Source organism: Thamnophis sirtalis, unplaced genomic scaffold, assembly GCF_051295495.1.
Source record: "Thamnophis sirtalis isolate CommonGarterSnake01/CBP01778 unplaced genomic scaffold, rThaSir2_p1.2 scaffold_7, whole genome shotgun sequence".
Lineage (NCBI taxonomy): Eukaryota > Metazoa > Chordata > Lepidosauria > Squamata > Natricidae > Thamnophis > Thamnophis sirtalis.
The window spans coordinates 76,871,732-76,895,294 of NW_028261387.1; the positions used below are offsets into that span (position 1 = coordinate 76,871,732).

The 23,563-nt window shown below is 39.4% G+C and overlaps 1 protein-coding gene across 2 annotated transcripts in view; it reads right to left on the reverse strand.

Annotated features, from left to right (window-relative positions):
* Nucleotides 1-3,506: 3,506 nt before the first annotated feature.
* The window catches only part of UBE2V1 (ubiquitin conjugating enzyme E2 V1), a 34,500-nt gene continuing 14,443 nt past the window's right edge, over nucleotides 3,507-23,563 (reverse strand). For both annotated transcript variants that reach the window (XM_014071286.2, XM_087720457.1), the window contains exons 2-4: nucleotides 12,316-12,464; nucleotides 8,967-9,092; nucleotides 3,507-5,516 (exon numbers count right to left, since the gene is read on the reverse strand). In XM_014071286.2, coding sequence (XP_013926761.1) covers nucleotides 5,370-5,516; nucleotides 8,967-9,092; nucleotides 12,316-12,464 — 422 coding nt within the window. In that variant the 3' untranslated portion in view covers nucleotides 3,507-5,369. The remainder of the gene's footprint in view (nucleotides 5,517-8,966; nucleotides 9,093-12,315; nucleotides 12,465-23,563) is intronic.

The following is a 23,563-nucleotide window of genomic DNA, read 5'->3' on the forward strand; positions in this document are numbered from 1 at the left end:
TAGTTCACATGGACTAGGTTAAAGCAACGGTAACCCTCAAAACAAAATTATATTTTAAAACATTTCTGACAATTGCTCTCCTTTATTTAAGACACTGGTGTACTTATAGATATCTAGGACATTTACAACCTCTATTGTTTAATACAGGGGTTGGCAACTGTAAACACTCAAAAGAGCCACAAAGGTACTAACTGGAAGACACCTCCCCCCTAATTCAATTATGGAGCTGACTGGAAGTCTGGTTCCCCTCCAACCCCATAGTCTCCTTCTAGCATGGCATCCTTTTTCCTCTACCTGTCCTAACCGAAAGCCCTATCAATTGTAGAGCTGACTGTGACAGGGAGCCGCAGTAGAGGGATGAAAGAGCCGCATGTGGCTCCAGAGCCATGGGTTGCTGACCTCTGGTTTAATATGTTGAAACTGACAACTAATTAAATTAAATATCCTACATGGTTTTATTAGCAGAAGCCTATCCCAAGACTTCATATTTGAAATAAAATACCTATAAGGAAGGTGTATGTGACATTAATCACTGGCAGATTTAATTTCAGGTATGGTAATCCTTGACTTATGGCAACAATTGAGCCCAGAATTTATAGAATAGAATTATTTATTGGCCAAGTGTGATTGGACACATAAGGAATTTGTCTTTGGTGGTCAGTGAGAATTTTCTTGAGTTTTGCCCCATTTTACGTCTTTTCTTGCCACATTTGTGAAGTGAATAATTGCACATGTTAAATTTATAATAAAGTTGTTAAGTGAATCTGGCTTCCCCATTGACTCTTCTTGTCAGGTCACAAAAGATGATCATATGACCCCTGGGACATATAAATATGCACCAGTTGCCAAGCATCCAAATATAAATCCCCTGACCATGGGGACGCTGCAAAGGTTGTGTGAAAAATGATCACCAGTCACTTTTTTTTCAGTGCCGTAGTGACTTCGAACAGTAACTAAATGAACTGTTGTTAAGTGGAGGACTACTGGAGTGAAGTTTTGATTCAATTCAACCATGTGATTACAACTTTCTTGGAATGGTTTTTTTTTTCATCACACTTGTGATGAGCTAGAAAATGCGCTACACAGAATTGTGTGAGGAGCCATGTAAAGATCGTAAGGACTGCTTCAATATTTCAGGTGAATATTTTGCTTGGCCCATTTCTTCCGTAAAGTGATAGACATCACTTTGGAGTCTATTCTCGCGGAACCGGCAGCAGAAAGAGGATTCTGAGATATTTTGTACAGAAACCACCTCCAATTACTGAAGGTGTCATGCCAAAATGAATGTTGTTCCCCAATCTTTCCGGCTTTGGGGGGGGGGGAGAGGCGGGGAAGAGAGTATAGTTCTGCACAAGCAGTGGGCTCACATACCCGGCTAGTAGAGCTGGCAGCAGATTCGGACAGTGAGGAGGTTGGGGAGGAACATGGGCCAGTCCTGGAGTCTGGGGAAGGCTCTGATGAGGGCTCTGTGTCAGAGGCAGAGATGGGGCCAGAGCCATGTGTCAGTTATCAGCTGATGACGGAGTTAGACATCAGTGAGGCAGATGAACAACTGAAGCCTGTTCCCAGCGCGCATGCGCAGAGTTGCCAAACGAAGGAAACAGCAAAGGAAACAGCAAAGAAACAAGGGTCGATTTGGGAGTAAGGGCACAGGTGGACGATGAATGGCCCCTCCCATAAGGAATAAAAGAGGAGCGAAAGGGGAGGGGTATTTGCAGGAGACAATTAATTCATTCCTGCCAAGTATTGCGGCACCTAAAAGATCTCGGCCTGGCCACTCTCCAAGCATGATAAAGGTTGGTAATTGTGAACTATTTTGAAAGATTGTGAGCCAGAACTTTGCTGGAGAGGAATTTAATTGTAAATTAAATAAAAGGGGTTTATCAGGACGAGGACGAAGCTTCGTGTTGCTAGGTAACAACAAAATGGAGCATGCGCATCGATGCTTGGTTGTTGCTTGTGCAAGCCGGGATGTGTCCACGTACCCATCATTTCTGCTCCCCGGTTCTGAACAGCTCAATGTGTCAGGGTTCCAAATAACATCCAAAATTAAATCAGTGTCCAAGGCAAAGTATTGCTCAAAGTTCAAATTTATTAAGAGAGTCATGTTGGCACATCTGAGGAAACTCAAATCTTAGTTTCCTGGGTTTCCCCCATCCAAGCACTCTGATGCTCTGTGGCCAGGTTGACAGCAACGGTGGCATTTTATCCCCCGCACCCCCTTTCTGAGGGAAGGAACCCAGTTGCCACCAGAAAAGAGTCATCTGGGTCAACAACTTCAGAAAGCTTGGTAGTGGGCTTCCCAAGCCGGGGGATGGGGACCCCTGTTATAAAGTGTTCTGAGATAACTTTACATTTGTAGTTGTACAATTCCCATGTCAAATCAAACTGCAGCCACTTCCCATTTGTTTGTGATAATCCTTATTCCAACCATTTTACAGAACAATTCCAAATTATAACTAAATAACACATCACAGTATTGAAACATTTTCTGAACTCTGTAGCAATATTACATTTAATTGCAGGGACGATAAATCAAAATGAATCAGGTGAGCTCCAGTAACATCTATGATAGTTGCCTAAACATTGTTAGTGTCCTCTAAAACAAGGGTCCCGAATGTTTTGGACCTCAGACACCACTAAATTCATAATTTTAAATCCCCTGGATCACTAATATGATCTGCCTAATAACCAGCTGGGTGGGTGTGGCTAACTTGATGTCACTTACATCAAGGGGCACCTAGCTGGCCTCTACTTGCCTCTCCCCGCCCAGGCTCCTTAGGGCCCCAACAGAATGCAGTTGTTGGAGCTAAGCAGCCACCACAAGAAAGAGTTGGCAAAACAGCTGGCTCAGTTCAAATTGGATTCGGCTGAGAAGGAGGCTCAGCAGAAGCACCTCACTGAGGCCTATGAGCATAGGCTTTCCAAGCAGAGGACCTGTGGGAGTGCAAGGCTAGGTACTGGTGCCTGGAGGCTCAGTGGGCTGAGATGGTCAGCCAGTTCCAGGCCATGATGCAGTCCCACTGGAACGAGGCCCTCTGGCTCTTTGCCATCGGCGGTGCTTCCCTCCAGCCTTCACCCAAAGCCTCTTCAACCAGGAGGCTGAAGCAGAGCCCAAGTCGGAATTTCTGCCCCCCTCCGACCCACACAAAAAGACCCTGAAGGAGGAGACTCTCTGCAGTAATACAAAAATTCATTGCCCGTATCCAGCCCAGGGGCCGTAGTTTGAGGACCCCTAATTTTGTGCAATATAAAAAAATGCAAATAATTTTTCTGCAGACCACCATAATTTTCTCGTGGACCACCAGTTGGTGACGGCTGCTCTAAAGATCAGGGTAATCATTTCAATGAGACAGTCACGCTGTGTGTCTTCCTCTCTGCCCCAACTCCGAGGAGATCTCCACTCTAAACATAAATACAATTACAGCACAGTAATATTAATGCACACTTTTTATTATATTAAAATCAGGCGATGGTCTGATACAATAAAAAGGCTGCTTATGGAATACTGTTAATTTTTTTTTTAATTACAGAGGATGTTAAATCCTTACAACTAATATGCTCCTTAAAAGAGTTAATGGAAACATCAATTATTCATTGACTTGATACTTCTGCTTTTAAACGTTGACTTTTGCTTTTTGTTTTACATGAACACTGCGGGTTTTTTTTTTTTATTTTCATTAAAGAGGATACATTGGATTGTTTGCATTTAAGCTTTGCATCCACGTTTCAGCAGTCAGTGGTCCAAAACAAGGAGTCTGAAAAAGAAGTGATTTGCCAAGAAGCCTCACCCACCATGCATGGCAGCGCCATCTGATTCTTTAGGAAAGAAAAGCATCTCTCTCTCTCTCTGCAGAACACAATCTCCAATCTTCACAAAGTGGATTTGTCTTTTATGCCGGCAGGCTGCTACGGAGCCTCAAAGTTTGGCATGCTGATGAGCAGTTAACATCGCCATTCAAGCAGAGGTAGTGACCTTCAGCTCAGAAAGCTGGAGTGTTTGTTTCAAACATCCGTGTAGAGATCTTTTCGGAATATTTAGCCATTCTTAACAGACTCAGACGCTCCTGGTAAATGACTACTCTTTCACTGTATCTTAAAACCCTGTCTAATATGTCAGCCGTGGCTAGCTTTCTGGTAGGGAAGCTGCCACAGAGTAGGAAGGGAAGGCTGTTTGTGAGCAAAACCAGACATTCTTGTTTTATCAGCTGGTGAAGATTAATTTATAGACCCTACCCATGCCCCACCCCAAAATTGACAAGCATGAAGCAATAATAATAATAATAATAATAACAACAACAATAATAATAACAATAATAACAACAATAAAATCAGGCAGTTTGCCAGCCACTTACCTCTTTTGGCCAAATGTAAAGCATCATAGAAGGGGCAAAAAGAAAGCAGCACCCCAACCATGACAAGAAAGACAGAGGGGAAAGTCTGAAAAGTTCCCCCAGATCTGTCATCCCGAGGCCCTCATTCCGGGGGGGAGAGAGAAAGTGTGAGAGAGATATACAATCTATGCCTTAGCAAAGGTTTTGGGAGAAAGAAGAACCTGCCCCAAATGGCTGTGTAAGCATTCATTAAAAGCAGAAAAATAAAAACCAACCCTGGAGACATTCAGCATTTTACTAGAGCTTGCACAAAGGGAGGGATGACCGAAGATACCAAAAAACATCCCATTAGTAGTCCATACAACCCAGACGCAGCTGGTAATTGAAACCTTATGGCACAATCTTTTGGGAACATTGTCTTGGGCAAGCCCCGTTGGATCAAAAGAGAACTGTGCAAGAATCAAGGATATTGTGGCCCAGACTCTTTTCAAAAGGGCTTGGGCAAGATCACGATCTACGGATTGTGCTCTCCATGTCTACTCTAATAAATAGCCCTGAGCATCAACTCTATTGCAAACACACAAAAAGAAAGGAAGGGGGGGGGGGAGAGGGGAGGGGAGAGTGTGTGTGCATGAGAAAGAGAGAGACGGGAGAAAAGATATAAACCCAGGCCAAACACACAGCATTGTGATTGTGTGATGTATGCTTTTTATGCTTTTTCACAGTCGAGTTCAATGTGACACACTGGTCTTTTGACAGTAATAAATTTAAATAGAGTTTTCTTGATACCAGAAGTTCAACTATGTGGACAGTGGTTACACAGGACAGCATTATTTGTTATAGCACAACTTATTGTCAAATGGGGAAAAAAAATTAGTATCATTTACAGTATTTCAAGATAAACTTTCCTTTGCAATGGGAACTTCCTTTCCAGTACTTGGAGATCTACAAGATGCATCTAGAAAATTTACTACTGTGGAAAATGAAGAGAGCTTAAATTGAATGATGGGGCATGATTTTTCTTTTTGTTTTTCATTAATTACTGTAACATTGTCCTTCAGGTGGTTGAGGAAGTTTCATATTTTCTTTAGACATCATTAGACGCCGGAGCTCTTGCAGAACAACTTTGATACTATAAGAATTCTGCCATTTTGCTAGGACTGATATGGCTCTTGGGTCAACCTGGTGGAAAACAAGGAACAAACTTAGGTCTCAAACAGCTTCATGTCCCTTATTTCAACAACTAAAACAGTCAGGCCTAGGATTAAAGAGCTGCAAAATTTCACAAACGCAAAAGGTCCCTGGCCTGTATTCCTTGAATACAACTAGACAGCCCCAATCTAGTTGATGTTATCACTTTGTAAAAATGAGACTGTTCTTTAAAACAGGTAGCCCTTGACCTACAATTGTTCATTTAGTGATCATTTGAAGTTACTGTTCTGACCGAGATTTCCCAAGAGCATGAAGCAAATTCCTGGTCCTGACAAAAAACCATCTTTTATTAATTTACTGTGAATTCTGCTCATTCACATCCAGCAAAGTCTTTCAAGGGAGGATTTACAGTCACAGACCTTATTTGGTGTCCAGAGCTGCCAGGCCGATATCTGCAAAACTTGGCAAGGAGTCCTGGAGAGCCAATTAAGTGAACTGTCTCCTGCAAACTCCACTCCCCTTTCGCTCCTCTTTTATTTCCTCTGGGAGGGGCCATTCATCGTCCATCTGTGGCCTTACCTGTGTGATCCCTGTTCTTTAGCTGTTCCCTTCGTCTGGCAACTCTGCGCATGCGCACACTGGGAACAGGCTCCAGCTGTTTGTCTGCCTCACTGATGTTTGACTCTGAAGGCAGCTGATAACTGGCATACAGCTCTGTCTCCGACACAAGAGCCTTCATCATAGCTTTTCCCAGACTCCAGGACTGGCCCATGTTCCTCCCCAGACTCCAGGACTGGCCCATGTTCCTCCCCAACCTCCTCACTGTCTGAATCTGCTGGCGGGCCACAACAGTTACAATGGCACTGAAAAATGTGACTTATGACCGTTTTTTTACACTTATGGCCGTTGCAGCCTCCTTATGGTTACATGAAGGGTGTCAAGAAATGTTGGGCTCAATTGTGGTCGTAACTCAAGGGCTACCTGTAATATTAATGACCGTGTCATGAATATTCAAGTGTTAAGCATGCCAACACCAGCTCTTTGGATTTCATACATCGGCTACAATGTTTAATATAATCTTTAAAAGCAATAAACAGTTATTGAATCAATCAACAGAGGCCAATTCAAATTTGTAGAAACTGGGCTTTTAAGGCTTATTTGTTTACTTTGCACACAGTCTGTTGGTTTTGGAAAGCAGTGTTATTTGAAAGAGGCAAAAAAAAAATCAAAGGTGCCTTTTTCTTCTATCAAAATTTTTTATTAGTTACGTCCTGAAACTCATATTCCCTTTAATACCTAGAATATAAATGTAAAGTCAGTCTTTCTATTATTTCATTATTTCTTGAATTGGTATATTCACAACTTTTGGTGTTGTATAAGTTCAAACAAAATAAAGAATCTTTTTAAGAAATCAGTTGAAAACATATACATCGTAACAGTATAAATAAAAAGTAAATTTCTATTAAAATTATTACTGGAAATAGAATTTGAGCAACAGCAGTAACCAGCAGCATTCAGCAATAATTTGCAACTGCATTTTAGTTACCTATATTTTCATCAAAATAACAGACTGATACAAGGATAATTTACCCATACCTCTTTTGTTGGACTTATTACAGATTCTAGCTCAGAATATAGGAATAATTTAATAACTGTCCAGAACTTAATATAGAAACAGAGCATTATGTAATTCATATGTTTGCAAATGATATGCTTATTTTTCTTAGGCAGTTAAATAGAGGTATATCTCAACTGCAGAAGAATTAATAGTACAATTTATCTTTGATAAATGTTCTGCTACGTTGAATACTGGCACAGAAGCAATTTCAACAACATACAGGGTGTCACACTAGTCCAAGGGGATTTAAACATTCATGAGTAATTATTATAAAGGATTAAAAGATTAAAAAATAACTCAATATTGTATAAATATGATCTCTTCTGCATCAGATTGAAACAAATGTAAGCCATGGGATAGCTTTCATTATCACTGGTCAATAGAAGAGTTGTAGTCAAAATAATTCTATATACCCTAAAATAATGTCTTTGTTTTAACATTCTCAATCTCATTGCCTATTACTTGGCTTTGTGTATGGAAAGTAATTTTTTTCATTACTTACATAGAAGCTTCCATAAAAAAAACTAGTTAGACAAACAATGCAGTATACTGAAAACTTTATACTCCTTAATGATTCCTGAGGCTTCTAATAGATGCTGAATAGGATAGAGAGTATAGGCCCCTGCCAGATCCCTAACTGCTCTAAGGGTCAGAAAGCTTCCTAAAACCACTATAGGGAGCCAACCACAGAGGTAGGAAAGGAACTCCGTAAACAGGACCTCCTATTTCTGAGTCAGATGGTCAACTCAGAAGGATTTTATGTTTAATTGCATTCTCTTGCCTTTTTTCTGGAGCAGGTCATCTGTCAAAGCTACCGTGGCACGACAAAACCGCGCTCGACTAAAGCGCGCCCGATTAAACCACGTCGCTGACGTCATCAACAGGACGACAACAGCAAGCGCGGAGAAAGAAGAGCGCTTTAAATAGCGCTTTGAAAGCAAGCCAATTCAACTTAAGGTAAGGGTTAGGTTTAGGGTTAGGTTAAGTGTTAGGTTAAGTGTTAGGTTAAGGGTTAGGATTAGGGTTAGGGTTAGGTTAAGGGTTAGGTTTAGGGTTAGGTTTTAATTTTAGGTTTAGCGTTTACAGCGTGCTTCTGTCTCCGCGCTGTTGTCGCCCTGTGATGACGTCAGCTATGCGGTTTCGTCGAGCGCGCTTTAGTCGAACACGGTTTTGTGGTGGAACCCAAGCTACTAAGCCATCTTTGGAATTGAACTAGACTGGAATAGGGCTAGACAATTCAGATCCTCTAGAACAGGGTATCAAACTCGATTTCATTGAGGGCCACATCAGGGTTGGGTTTGACCTTGGGGGACCGTGGTGGACATAGCCAACAGGACATCACTTCTACCAGCAAAAATGGGCTCTTGTGCTCCATTTTTGGCCACAACAGCCTCCTGCAGCCCTTTGCCAGCAGAAACAGAGTTTGGCTGCCCCCCCTTCCCCCGAGCTTAGTTTTCACTCGGAGAGGGCTGCAGGAGGTTGTCACAGCCTGGGATGTCTGTGTGAGGTCCTCCTGAGCTCCATTTTCACTGGCAGAAGTACCGTGGGTCAGTCCTTCACTGTTTCCAGGGCAGTCCTGTGGGCCACATCTATTTTATTGTTTTATATTTGATATACTGTTGTATTGTTATGTTTTTAAACACTGGTCTCAAGACTTAAAATATTGAATCAATTAAAAAACTATAATGCCTACATCAATAAATTTGTAAAATATGCAGTTTCTCAAATGTTTACGACATAAAAAAATCCAAAACAGAATAATAATTAACTAGCTGCATGCTTACAGAAATGTGCTGCTTTCCTATTCTGCTAGAAAAACTGACAGAACATTACTGTTAGGATAGAAATAGTGAAAAACTTACCACTCCGTTAGAACTATTTACTCCATTCATATTAATTTTCGTTACAAATCTTACAAATGGAGGTGCTTCAGGATATTTAGGGCCACATTCTATTTTAAGGCTATATATTCTGTTTTCATAAATAGTCTGTGGGGAAAAAAAGAAATATTTCTGTCAAGTAATCCATAATCGAAGGACCATCAGATACAAGATCAGTTTCAAATTATTTTTTATTTTCTTTCTTTCCCCCCACCCGCCAAATGAACATAATTTACACGGACATTTCATAATACAGTAAAATAATGATAACTACAGATGGACAAGTACATTTAAAAATATGAAGATGTATTGCCTAATTCTTTTTTTAACTAATTATTTATCTGACATACACAATTTCATGTGTTTCTCAACAAGTGGTTGTCTTTTTAAATTAAGTCAAAATATCTGAACTTGCTCTTGCAGGAAGAGAACCTACAATTTGGCACTCTACTAAATCACTGCTTGGATGTAAATATTCTACTGGACTAAAAATCACTCTTAGAATTTCTTTCCATTGTTCAATATCTGATTTTGGAGGATATGGAGAACTGATAGAAAACTGTATGATGCATAAGCTTTCTGCTTACCTTGGGATTTTTGGGCCTCATTACCATTAAATAACTATGTTTATACTAGGCTTCTCCAAGAATTAAAAAAAGCAAAATATGTACAAAATATCTTCCATCAGATGCATTCTAAGATCCTCAGTACAAATTATTCACTTGCAAACTCCATTTATTATCAATATACTCTTATTTTTTCCCCAAAGAACATTCTGGCTTATAAATGGATATACTACAAGTGCAGCATGACAGTAGTTAGGATACAATTTGGACTGCAACTTATATTGATAAAATAATAATACATACTTTAATGCTTTCTCAAAACTAGTAACCACATAAAGATGAGCAATAGCCCCAAACAAAGAAAAAATTAAGTACACCCGATAGATATTCATGAGGATATTTTTTAAAATGTGGCATTGTTTCCAGACAAAACTCATTTAAATCAATTGGTTTTGATTGAAAGCTGAATTCTTTTATCCTCTTTGCTGATCTTGGACCTGACTTTGACTAATAAATTAAGACTGCATCACAAAAGAAGCTCCATTTAAAATTTATTGGAAAAATTAAATGATTCATATATTTTTAATGTCAGAATAACATTCATGAAATAATTAATAAAAATCAATATAATTGTCTAAACATATAATAAATGGTAAATAAATTAAATCATAATCAGCAGCAAAAAAGCATATTAATCTAAATCAGGTGGAAATGTGTTAACTTTCAAAATGTCCTAGGATAAGCATACTTAAGCATCTAAATAAGTAATTCAACATATAGAGAAATATTTATATCTACCATTTCATATTATAAACTTTGCTTCAAGATGAATTCAACTCAGTGTTTTTATGACATGTCCATGCATTCATGAGGAAATTTTAAAATACTTAACATGGTTTTCAGCTTCAGAGAAAAATTAGAAAAGTTAAGCAAACTTCTGAAGATAACTTTTTTTTTTGCTTCAACTAGGAAAGTTCCAGAACAAAAATGTCCTGTCTCTCCCATCTTGAAAGACTTACCGAATATTTTCATTGGATGCTCTATTTGTGATGTTATCCTAGAATTTCATTTGGTTGCTACTTCCTTGGTTGTTCATTGGCTGGTTTTACATCCTGGGGCTTCCCAATTCAAACGAATGTTATTTTAATGATTGTTAAATTAAAAACTGTATGTCTGAGTCTATGCTTTCTAATTAAATTTCTGATATCCGGATGCTCCAAACAATAAATCAAGACATAAATCTGTCCATCCAAATGTCCTGCTCTTGACATTCTACAAATGCCCCTCGAGCATTTCTAAAAGTTGAAGCAGTGTAGCATATTATATGTTGTACGCCCTGACTTAAGCATAGTATACTTTTATCTGGGATAGTCATTCTCTTTCATGGAGAAGCAGTTTTAGGAGAGAGACACATGGAGTGACACAAGGAGCCAGATTAAACCTGGTGATCAATGGGGTGGCCACCAGTCAGATTTCCTCACATCTTTGTTTTCAACATAAAAATCACCCCAAGAAACTGAAGCTACACTGAATGGTTCATCTATCATTTAAACTTGCGTCTATATAGCATAATGCTTTGTTATAATGTGGTTATATTATAGGTAAGCATATTTACCTATAATATAGGTAAAGGGACACGGTGGCTCAGTGGCTAAACGCTGAGCTTGTCAATCAGAAAGGTCAGCAGTTCAGCGGTTCGAATCCCTAGCACTGTGTAATGGAGTGAGTTCCTGTTACTTTTCCCAGCTTCTGCTAACCTAGCAGTTTGAAAGTATGTGAAAATGCAAGTAGAAAAATAGGGATCACTTTGGTAGGAAGGTAACAGCGTTCCATGCGCCTTCAGTGTTTAGTCATGCCGGCCACATGACCACGGAGATGACTTTGGATAGCGCTGGCTCTTCAACTTTGAAACAGAGATGAGCACTGCCCCCTGGAGTCAGGAACGACTAGCACATATGTGTGAGGGAAACCTTTACCTTTACTTTTTAATCATATTTAAGCAACATCCATGAAAATTATTCCTGACATTGTTTATATCTGTTAGGTATCATGCTCTATATTCCTTTGTGGTCAGATGGGGGTGCTATAAGCAAATATAAAACCGTCAGTTTTAACTTGTCAATTTTAATTATGAAAAATTAGTAAGTGTACTATCTTTATTCCTTGGGTTTTCGAAGTAACATGGCATATGATTTTCCGTCTAACTTTTATTTTTGCAGCTTTTCAACTGAAAAGACTGAGAAATCCTACATGAATTCTTCAAAGCAGTTTTGTTCAGAGTTAGGTCCTCAAAAGATAAATAGATCCATTAAAAGTAAAATTGCTTCGAAGTCCCATTTATGAAAGACGTCCACAATTTATGCACAGCATATGGCATTCAAACGTATGTTCATATCCTACTCTCTCATCTATTATTGTAAAGCTGAACTTTTCCACATTGAGTTTTGCCTTAGTAGTTTTTGATTCATTAATATGTGCAAAAAAGAAATTGTGATTAAATTACCTATTTCGTCAAATAATCAGTTGAACAACAATCAATTTAATGCTATACTTTAAAACACAAAAACTGAAATAGAATCTCCATATCATTTTAAAAGGCAAAGAAAAGTTAAGCATGAGATTTTACCATTATATAACACTCTCATACGATGAACTACTGTATACTACAAAACCAATCACAAAAAAATAATGTATCCTATTATAATACTAGAGACCAGATTTTTAAAAACAAAGCAATAGTTTTATATCTTTAAACCAATACTTACCCTTGGGGGCCCAATAATCATGCCTGTCCATCTTGTAAGTGTCATATCTTCATCATCTTCAAGACCCCAGCTAACTGTGCCATCTCCGACTCCTTTCTGGCCTTCTTCTAGCTCTTCCAGCAGTCGAAAATTACGAGGAACTTTTACTCCTGGAAATAAATCAGATTGGACTTTTGAGATTAGAATGGTTGTTGGCAAAATCATATTGGTGTCTGACTAATGTGCTAAACATTTAAACAGAATAACAAGAGTTGGAAGGGAACTTGGTCTGCTGGCTCAACCCTATGCCCAAACAGGAAACCCTATACATTTCTCTTCTTAAAAACTTCCAGTGTTGAAGCACTTCTGAAGGCAAACCATTCCACTGATTAATTATTTTAACTGTCAGGAAATTTCTCCTTAGTTCTAGGTTGTTTCTCTCCTTAATCAGTTTCCATCCATTGCTTCTTGTCCTGCGTTCAGGTGCTTTGGAGAATAGCTTGACTCCCTCTTCTTTGTGGCAACCCCTGAGATATCAGAACACTGCTAGTCATGTCACTCCTAGTTAATAATTAACAATATAAACCTGAATGCAAATTAAATCCAAAGGACTTGCTTCTGTTTATATGAGTAGTTAGAAAATAGGGCTGCACCTAAAGGAAGCAGTTAGTTTAAGCACCAAAGTACATATTAATAATTAGCAACAATTATGTTTATAATTAGTTTGATAACAATCTGCATCCAAGATTATTCTCTATGGAAGACACCTATTTGTTTTTACAGAGAAGTTATAAGACTTTAGAAAAGAATTAAAGAACAATTGGAATAGTGATTTCATCTACAACTCATTTTATGTGGTAAATTAACCATGCCATGTGGTGGAGAAACTATCTCACAAGAAGTTTTTGGAATTAAAGATGAGGTTAAGGTCCAAATTAAATCAAATGTCCAGAGAAGGGTGTTATGTCTGTCTTGTTGAGTTGACTGAATCGAAAAGCTGGTAGGTCCCAGGAACAAGGGCGTGTCTAAACAGCTTTGACAGACTCAGTCCAATCAGTGAGCAGACAAAGTCAACCCATTCTGGATGCTATCTCCACCTACATGGAGAAATAAATATAGCATGATCATGTCCTTATTATAACAAAAAGTTAAGAAGCCATTTGCAGTGAGGAGATAAGAGAATCAAATAGCCAGTGGATGCTATTTCATAGATTAGACCTGTGGAAATCAAGATTGGAAAAAAGAAAACAAAAAGCCTAAGGGGTCCTTGGTGCACTCTGAGTTCGGTTATTTTCTTGCAGACCTTTCATTACCCAAATTAGGTAACATCATCAGTGCTAATATGTATGTATGTATGATGTATGTATGTATGTATGTATGTATGTATGTATGTGTATACATATCAGTGATGACTAACCTTTTCTCACCGCATGATGAAAGTGCGTACCCATAATGCAATGTGCATGCGTTCCCCATGCATGCCCCTGCCCCTGTGCATACGTGCATGCCCCCACTTGTGCCTCTCCCCCATGCATGTGCATGTGACCCGCCCCCACGCATGCATGTGTCTCCCATGTGCCTCATGCGCATGCGTGGCAGAGGCCCAAAAACCAGCTGGCCAGTGGGAGGTGGTGCCCATGTGCAGTGAAGTTGAGCTGGGCTCTGTGTGCCACAGGTTCACCATCACGGATATGTAGGTATATATGTATTTCCAGATGTGTGGCATAACAAGGGCTGCATTGGCTAGAATTGGGAAATTGTGGCAAGATATTTAAAAAGCACCAAATGGGAAATGCTGTTATGGATATGACATATTGGATATGAATGACCCTTAAAAGTTATCACCAACATTTTGTAGTAATGCATATCTAATAAGCATTTAAGCTGCTTATTTCATAAGTCTAATGGAACAGGGAAGAAGAATCCTAACAGAAAGAATCCCCACTCCCCAAATAAGCCTGCTGGATTCGGATTCTTCCTTCAGTTAAAACAGAACAAGTAATAACCATTCTATATTATTGCTAAGAAAAGAGCTTTAATTGTATTTGACTATTTTTTCTCTCTAAAGCATTCATGCACAGGCATAAACAAAATTAAGCATTTGGCAACCATATAGTTGATATACTATTGCTAAACATAGTTTGTTTCCAATTACACCTGAAGTACCATCTGCTCCCCTTTCTAGAAAAACAAGAACTTAATAAACATTATTTTGTCCCTTGGTAACACCAGCATCAGCAACTGTAACCTAAGATTAATGAGTTTAAAATGGAGCAAGTCTTTGGGAACTGCAGCTAGTATTTCACATATACTATACTGAGAAGTCCATATCTATTTAAATGCAATGCTTCATCCCATTCATTTTATGTACAGAAATACCTGCAGTTAGGACTATTAGGGTCCAAGGGTTTGCTGAAACGATATAGACTTGATGTACTGATCGAATAGAACTGAAGAAGCTTCTTGGATGAGAAGCAAAAGGTCTTCAAAGAAAAACCAGAAAGTCCAGTTGCCTCTTGAAAAAGTACCTTTGGGACTACTGATGGAATAGTTAGGAAGGCAGAGTCTGCACATACGTATATCCAGGAGAAAGAAGTTGCAAGGAGCCAAAATTGTCTGAAAGAAGTTCTGTTGGGTAGCTCATACCCATGAACCTCACGAAGGGTGGGACGGGGACTTTCAACACATCCCCTTTTGAAGACAAAAGTCCAGGTTCAATCCTGGCAAGCATTCCAATGCTGTGTGGTTTAGGACTTTAACAGGGTTGGGATTCTACCAGTTGGGATCGGTTTGGGTGTACTTGTAGCTCCGAAGATCAGCCGAGAGCGAACCGGTTCGCTCCGACCTTCAGGTGGGCCACCTGCCCGCCCCTGCGCTATGCTCACATATATGTCCTTTTTTTTTTGCCCAGTTGATATGGGCGGCTGAGTGGATTGCCGTGCCTCAGCTGTTTTACTCACTGAGGCTGCAGTAGAAGGGAAGTTGTTTAGCTTTGTTTAAACCCACTGCGCATGTGTGAAGCGCGTGTTTGTCATACGTGCGTGAGCGCGCAGTGAGCGAACCGGTTGTTAGACTGGTTGAAGCATACCGCTGTTTAAAGGTAATCATTAGCAATTTCAATTTGAGTACTGTGTTTTCCCTAAAATAAGACAGGATCTTATTTTCTTTGATTCCCTCCCCCCCAAAAATAAGCGCTTGGCCTTATTTTTGGGGAGGTCTTATTATTTTTGAGGTGCAGGAGGCAGTGAGCGTTGTCACCTCATGGCTGCTGCGTTGCAATATTTTTTTTTGGGGGAACTTAGGCTTATTTTAGTGCATGTGCTCAAAAGCCCGATTGGGCATATTATCCGGGGAGGCCTTATTTTCAGGGAAACAAGGTAGAAAGCCTTAGCACTAGTTGCTTGGGAGCTATTCAAATTGCTTTTAACTCCGAATCTGATCTTTTAATCTCCGAATCTGATGTTGTTTTTCACACTTATTATAGCAGTTGCCGAAGGGCCAGAAACAAGTTCCTATAATCCAGAATTCTGGCTCAGCTTCAGCTTCTATTTATTGCAAAACTGCTATCAGAAGAGGCTAAGATGCCTCTTTTTTTTCTCCAGAGACTATCTATGATGCTGACCCCATCCACTTAGCTCACCCTCCACCAGTGCACATATTGCTGTTAAAGGGTATATAGTTCTTTTGCAGCAAGTTTCTGGTAGGTCAGTCAAAACCAATACCAGCATCATCTGTGGAAAATTTCACACAACCCACCACCTCTCCAATTTCACATTCTCCTGATTTTTATAAAGCTTCTTTCTCACCTTTGATTCTACTCAATTACCACTCTTTCTAACTCTTCCACCTTCCACTCCAGCAAGTCTCATTTCTCTGCACTTAAATCCCAAAGAAATGACACTTTCAAGTAAAATCTTGCATTAAAACTAAAAATTAAGCACGATACTGGAATTGACCAAAATAGATATTTAACTTGAAGCCATTTTTCAAAATATGTTTTAATCAAACCCCCCCCCCCCAAAAAAAAAACAACATTTTGAACTGTCCTAATATCTCTCAAAGACACTGAGATCTTATTGCAGCCATTTGGGCTAAAATTTAGACTCTTCTAAGCAGGCCTCAGATTCCGTTTAGCTGTCATTCTTGTCCTCAGTTAAGTGGCTTCTTCTGGTAACATCTATTTCTTATTTTAATGCATGCCGCATTAAATTTTACTGCTTTTAAAAAAATGATATAATTTTATGATTGTATTGACTTTAAGCCATCCCTGCATGAGCATTACTCATTAGTGAATGGTTCCTGAGCGATGTGCAAGCTTAAAAAAATAGGAAGATCAGTAATGTATAAAGTGAGGATCCAGAACCTATGGACGTCCAGATGTGGCAAACTACTGGAGGAAGGTGAAACATGGGGGAGTGGGGGTACTTATGAAGTGACAAAACTATTGAGGCACCATAACTTTTCAGAGACTTGGCACAGCTATTTTGAGGGTCTTTTTTTATGTCTTCTGAATATTTTCTTCCTATTTTCTCCACCACCACAACACTGTGAATTATATTAATATACATGGAAAAAATATACATGACTAAATTCCAGTTCCTTGAATTGGAACTTAAGGGTTTCATAAGCAACACAAATTGCTAACATTCTTGAATATATTTTTTAATCTTTTTTATTTTTAAAACAAACAAACACATACCAAAAAACTTTCCTCAATTTCATCAAGCATGTTGTTTGGTTACAAGTTTTTGTGCATCAATTTTTACAATTAGAAATAGGATCATTGGTTGTCCATCAAACGTAACTAACTACATCGCTATCAGTGAGCATTGTGTGTTCAAGTTACCATTAATATTCCTTCATTTCAAACAAACCTTATTTCCTTAAATCCTTAATTATCTATTAAGTAACAATAAATATTTATAAAATCACCTATCTCTATCTATTGACCTTACAAAATAAAAGAATTTTCCATCGAATCATGTTGTGCATCATTACTTTCAATTATCCACAATGTCACCAATCATCCACAGAGTATACAATACTTATAGTGTGATATTCAACTCCAGTAATAATTTTCCATTGTTAATCCAAGTAGTTATTGAATATTTCAATTCATGTATCTATCAATTACTTGAATATATTCTTGAAGACTGCCAAGTGTGCACTTGCTGGTTTCTCTCCTAACAACATCTAGATGGTTTATTATAATCTAGAACTCAAGATCCTCACAATAAAGATATCCAGGAGGCCCAAATATATTAAACTAGCATTGATTTAGCAACAGGAATATATTTTTATACTATTGTTTCATCTGGTGGAAATCTCTCTCAACGGTGATTCTATTCTTTGACTATCTGAATTGCCATAGGAAGATCAGCCTTTTGCATGCAAAACAAGTGCTGTACTACCGAGCTGTATAGCCCCTCTAATTTTATTCTAGTTTATCTAGTATGAATTTAGGGTCCTTAGTATAGATACAAGCAGCCCTTTCAATATATCTCTGCAAGTGACTACTTCAGAATTTAACCGAATTCACTTCAATAGTTCACTAGACAAGAGAGAAAGATGAAAAGGAATAATGGAGAGATAACAGAGTGAGTGAGAAAACTTACTTGCTAAATTATAGCCACACCACTCATCCCCAGGAACACTTTTTCTTGAATAATTCACAGCTTTTAAATACCTTGGCATAATTTTTTGAGCTCTGTAGCTTGGGGGGGAACAAATTAGAACCATTTCTGCCAGCCAGTTAACAACAGTGGAAGCATCAATCATCGCTGACAACATTGCCAAGGCCATTCTCTTTTCATTCCAAAGGTGGCAGATGTGTATTTGCTGCCATAAAGCAATTTAAAGCTAAAACTATATTGCAAATGCTATATGACACACAGTGATAATCTGAAAGCCTTAGATGCTGTTCGACTTATTTACCATATTTTTTGGAGGATAAGAGGCACCTTCCCCCCCAAAAAAGAGAGTGAAAATTTGGGTGAGTTTTATACACTGAATGTAGCCCCACCCATCCACCGGCCGCAACCCTTTGGCCTCTGCCTCCCAGCAATCTCTTTGCAGCAAATGGGAGCTTGTGGAAGCTTCAATAAGCTATAGCAATCCCTGCAGCCTGAAACAGCTGAAGATCAGGAGAAATTGAAAGTGAAACTTGCTGTTGTGGCAAATTGCTGGGAGGCAGATTATTTTTTTCTTGTGCTAATTAGGCAGTTTGCTGCAAGGAGGTAAGTCAACAACTATAAATGCCTATAGAATGTTCAAATTATTATACTTATTTTTAAAGACTGCTTTATTATTATTCTAGACAACAAAATGAAGCTTTTAAAAATAAACGCTTGATCTGAAGAGGCCCAGTGCTATTGTTTTAAAAAGTGCTATTCTTTTAAATAGCAGAGAATAGCTATATACTTCCAAAAAGCACATCAATTTTAACAGCATCTGTACAAGTACAGTCTGAAATATAACACTACAAACAGTGTATATTATCTGTACTGTTTGTTGCAAGGAGGCAAATTGCTAAGAGGCAGATATTTCCCCCTTGTTTTCCTCCCCCAAATCTAGGTGTGTCTTATACTTCGGAGAGTTTTATACTCTGAAAAATACGGCATTTTTTCCAAGTGCTGCGTTCAATGCTTTACACTGCATGGAAAGTGATACAAGTCCAACAGAGGCAACAGTACACATTTGTAAACCAGGCTAATTTACTCCTGTTTTCCAATGGCTCACTGGTTCTGTTAACTCTCCTTGATGGTCTCTCATCAAAGTGGAGAGGAAAAATCTCAGCTGATCTGCGTCAAAAAGACCTGTCTCCTGCCCCTAGGTCAGGGGTCAGCAACCTGTGGCTCTGGAGCCATATGTGGCTCTTTCATCCCTCTGTTGTGGCTCCCTGTTGCTGGCTGGCGCCACAATTTTGAGAGCAGCTTCCTGTTGGGGGGGCGGGGAAAGCACAATGTGCCAAGAGGAGACTCCATGTCAAGGGGTGGGTTTTCTGGGTGGATACACAATTGATAGGGCTTTCAGTTAAGACAGGTAGAGGAAAAAGGACACCATGCTAGGAGATTCTATGGTGGGGAGAATCAGACTTCCAGTTGGCAGAGGAAAAAGGACACTGTGCTAGGAGGAGACTCTACAGTGGGGGAACCGGACTTCTGGTCTGTTCCAGAATTGAATGGGGGCTTCTGATTAGGGCCTTTGTGGCTCTTTGAGTGTTTAAGGTTGCCGACCACTACCCAAGATTTAGACAATGCTAAAGCCACAATCTGATGAATCCAATGGATTTGGGTTTGGTGTAGCCGTTAAGGCGCTGGTCTAGAAACCAGGAGACTGTGACTTCTAGTCATCCTGCATCAGCCATAAAAGCCGGCTAGGTGACCTTGGACTAATCATTCTCTCTTAGCCTCACCTCCTATATAGGATTGTTGGTGTGAGGAAAATAGGAGGAGGAAGGAGTATTAAATATGTTCACTGCTTTGAGTTACTTATAAAGCAATAAAGGTAGGATAAAAATCTAATAAATATCCAACTTTCATTAGTGGATTCCATTCGGGAAACCTTCTACATCCACAAACTACAGATGCAACCTTGTTTGTTCAGCACACTTTGATGTCTTTCCTTCAGCAGAACTGGAATTAGTAATAGAACCCAATTTACTGAGATGGTGTTCTTGTGGTCAGAATGAACCTGAGACATTATCACATGTATTTTTCTGCTGCTTTCTATATTAATTTACATGCAGACATATCTTTATCTCCTGCTAACACAAACTGAATCTGTTTGAGGGACAGGAGAGGTCTGTGGGATCAGAAGCCAAGATGTTAAGTGATTTCCATAAAAAAGCATAAAATGTCCTAATTTTGGAGTGATGACATTATGAACTTCCTTTTTGCTTTCATTTTATTCTTTTTTATTTTATCCCAATTCTATTTTATGTTAATTAATAGTAGTATTTGTTTTTCTTCCTAGCCTTTTCCGGTAAATGCAGGCTGTGGTTTTTTTCCACATCAACCCAGTATTGATCCATTGGTTATGACAGGAATTGATCGAGTGGCTTGTAGCCCAAGCCTGATGTCATGGCCTGAGAGTGAGTGACTAGCCCAAAGTAACCCAGCCAACTTTCATGCCTAAAGCGGGACTAGAACTCACAGTCACCTGGTTTCTAGGCCAGCATCTAAACCAGCACACAAAACTGCCTCTTTTAATTAATCCTTTTTATTGCTATTAAATATGGAAAAGTTTGCCTCCAGAAGTTGTGAATGCCCCAACACCGGAAGTCTTTAAGAAGATGTTGGATAGCCATTTGTCTGGAACAGTATAGGGTTTCCTGCCTAGGCAGGGGGTTGGACTAGAAGACCTCCAAGGTCCCTTCCAACTCTGCTATTGTATTGTATTGTATTGTATTATGTATTATAATAAGAACATTTTATTGCAACTTGTTTAATTTGTTTCCTTCCTCCAGGTAATTTTTTTAGATTTTATATTAGTGTTACAGACTGCTTTCTGGTACAGATGATCCTCGACTTACGACCACAATTGAGTCCAGAATTTATGTTGCTAAGTGAGAAATTTGTTGAGTTTTGTCCCATTTTATGACTTTTATTGCCAAATTGGTTAAGTGAATTGCTGCAGTTGTTAAATAAGTAACAGGGTTGTTAAGTGAATCTGGGTTCCCCATTGACTTTGCCCATCAGAAGGTAGCAACATGAATGACCCTGGGACTACTGGAACCGTCGTAAATATGAACTAGTTGTCAAGCATCCAAATGCAAATCGTATACAACAACGGTCATGAGTGTAAATAAATAGTCATAAGTCATTTTTTTCAGTGCTGTTGTAACTTTGAATGGTCTCTAAACGAACTGTTGTAAGTCGAGGACCACCTGTATTTGGTCATTGCTTTTGTATATTTTTAAAACTTGCATTTCATTGACTGTAATGAAGTACATTTGAATGACAAAAACTCCTGATAAAAACATTTCCTACATCTTATCTATGACTGCATTTATAGATGCAGCTAGTTAAGAAGAGTCATTTCTAAAAGTGATGAAGATCACTTTTAGCCTTGAGAATAAGTGTGATGCCTTGAAGGCCATCTGCAGGGAGACCAAAAGGCTTCCTTCTGCACTTGATCCGCCACTATAAAAACATAGAACAAGATTAGATAGATCAGGAATCTCATCCAGCAATGCTCTATGTCCTTTATGTGCTAACAGGCCTGTCCCCAGAAGAGTGTGGTGGGAGGGGGGAGAGGAACCTTTCACACAATGTAATGATAAATTGTTTCTCAAATACCTCAAAGTCCTATCCTAATTACAGAGGTAAGGTCTTGTTTCCTAGGTGAGTACAAAACATCTCATTTTGAAGGATCTGGCACAAAATGTCATAAAACACCATATTTTGAGTGCAAAACTGCTGTCTTGAATGTGGATCACTTCCCAATGCTTGAAACAGATGATTTCATACACAAAAACAGTAGTTTTAAACTTGAAAATGGTTCTGCAAAATTTCAGATTTAAAGTGGTTCAAAATGGTATTAAATGGTATTTTGCACGCCTTTATTCTTTTCCCAGCTTCATAGTAATATGAATATTAGGGATAAGGGATAAGTTCTAGGAAGGCTTGATATAAAATTTGGGAGTTCTCAACCTGTGGGCCATGGACCCACTGAGGGGCCACAATGTCATCACAGGGGGTCCACAAAGGCTTAAAGAAATGTTATGATTTAAATCATGAGTTAAGTCTTGGGGTTCGGTGGTCATGGTCCATGGCCACAAAAGGTATTTAAAGAAACTCTGAGGTGAAGAAAAGGTTGAGAACCACTGTCCTAGACTATTTCAAGAGGAACACAGGTGAAAAAAGTGTAACACTCGGGCAACAGGACACGCCGAGGAGGCCACAGAAAAGAAAAGTGTATTATACTATTTTACTTCTACGAGAAAGCAAGTCAATTTCTGTATGATATCCATAACTGTTATGAGAGCTGGATTTGGGTGGGTGTGTGTGTCACAGGACAAAATCAAGCTCAGAAGGGAGCCATGGGTAAAAGAAGATTGAGAGACACTGGCTTAATTGTGGGCCTTGTCCTGTTTGGAAATTGAATGCCTTACACACAGATGATAGGTGAAGAACTACTATAAAATTTAAAATGTTTATTTAGATCAGAAACCTTGGCAAAGAAATACCCAAAGGATCAAACAGTTTGCATTTTATTGCCAACTTAACCTTTATATTGGTTAGTAGAGCAGAATAATCTTTTAGTCCAACTTTGGACAGTGAGCAAATAAATATTCAATGCTTAACTGCTTTGTAGGCTTTCAATGTTGTAGCTAGGCCTATAACTCAAACAGCCATGACACTACCAAAATGTAAACTTGCACCTTTTTGTTGAAATAACAATCTTGCCAAGTTATATTCTGTTCCTATTAATCTGTTCCACTAAAGCATTAATACACACATAAATCTTCTGCAAGTCAACTTCAAGATCCGTTCAGCCCTTGGGCAGTATAATAGCTCTTTTTAATGTTGAGGCAGGCCATTTTCTCTGGTTATTTTCAAGGATACAGTATGTCTTCTGACTTAATTTTGGGGTCGTCACTTTTCATGTGTAGTCATGTTCTTAGCAGACCTGACTTTCTGTTGCTTTTAAAGCATAAGAGGTGGCTTTTATTCCAGGTCCAACAAAGAAGACATCTATGGTTCTATGATATGGCCTTCAGTTCTGAACCACTATTTTACCCTATTTCCATGAAAATAAGACCTCCCTGGATAATAAGCCCAATTGGGCTTTTGAGTGCAAGCCTGCCCCTGAAAATCAGCTCTCCCCTAAAATATTTAAACACATGTGCAGCGGTCCCTGCCATTTCCTGGGGGAGGAAGGGGGGGGGACATGCCCCTCATGCACCTGCCATCCATGTGGAATGGCCTTGTGGAGACAGCTCCTGCAAATCCTAGCGACCGCCCCCTTCTCTTAGTGGCGGCCGCAAAAAAAGCACCATGGGCCAAGGTTAAGGGGCCTCCTTGGCCTTCCAGCTCCAACGGTCCTTGGAAGAAGCAAACTACCTAGACCCCTTCCAGTCAGGCTTCAGGCCCGGTTACAGCACAGAAACCGCTTTGGTCGCATTGATGGATGATCTCTGGAGAGCCAGAGATGAAGGACGTTCCTCCATCCTGGTCCTCCTTGACCTCTCAGCGGCTTTCGATACCATCGACCATGGTATCCTTCTGCGACGACTGCGGGAGGTGGGAGTGGGAGGCACCGTGTT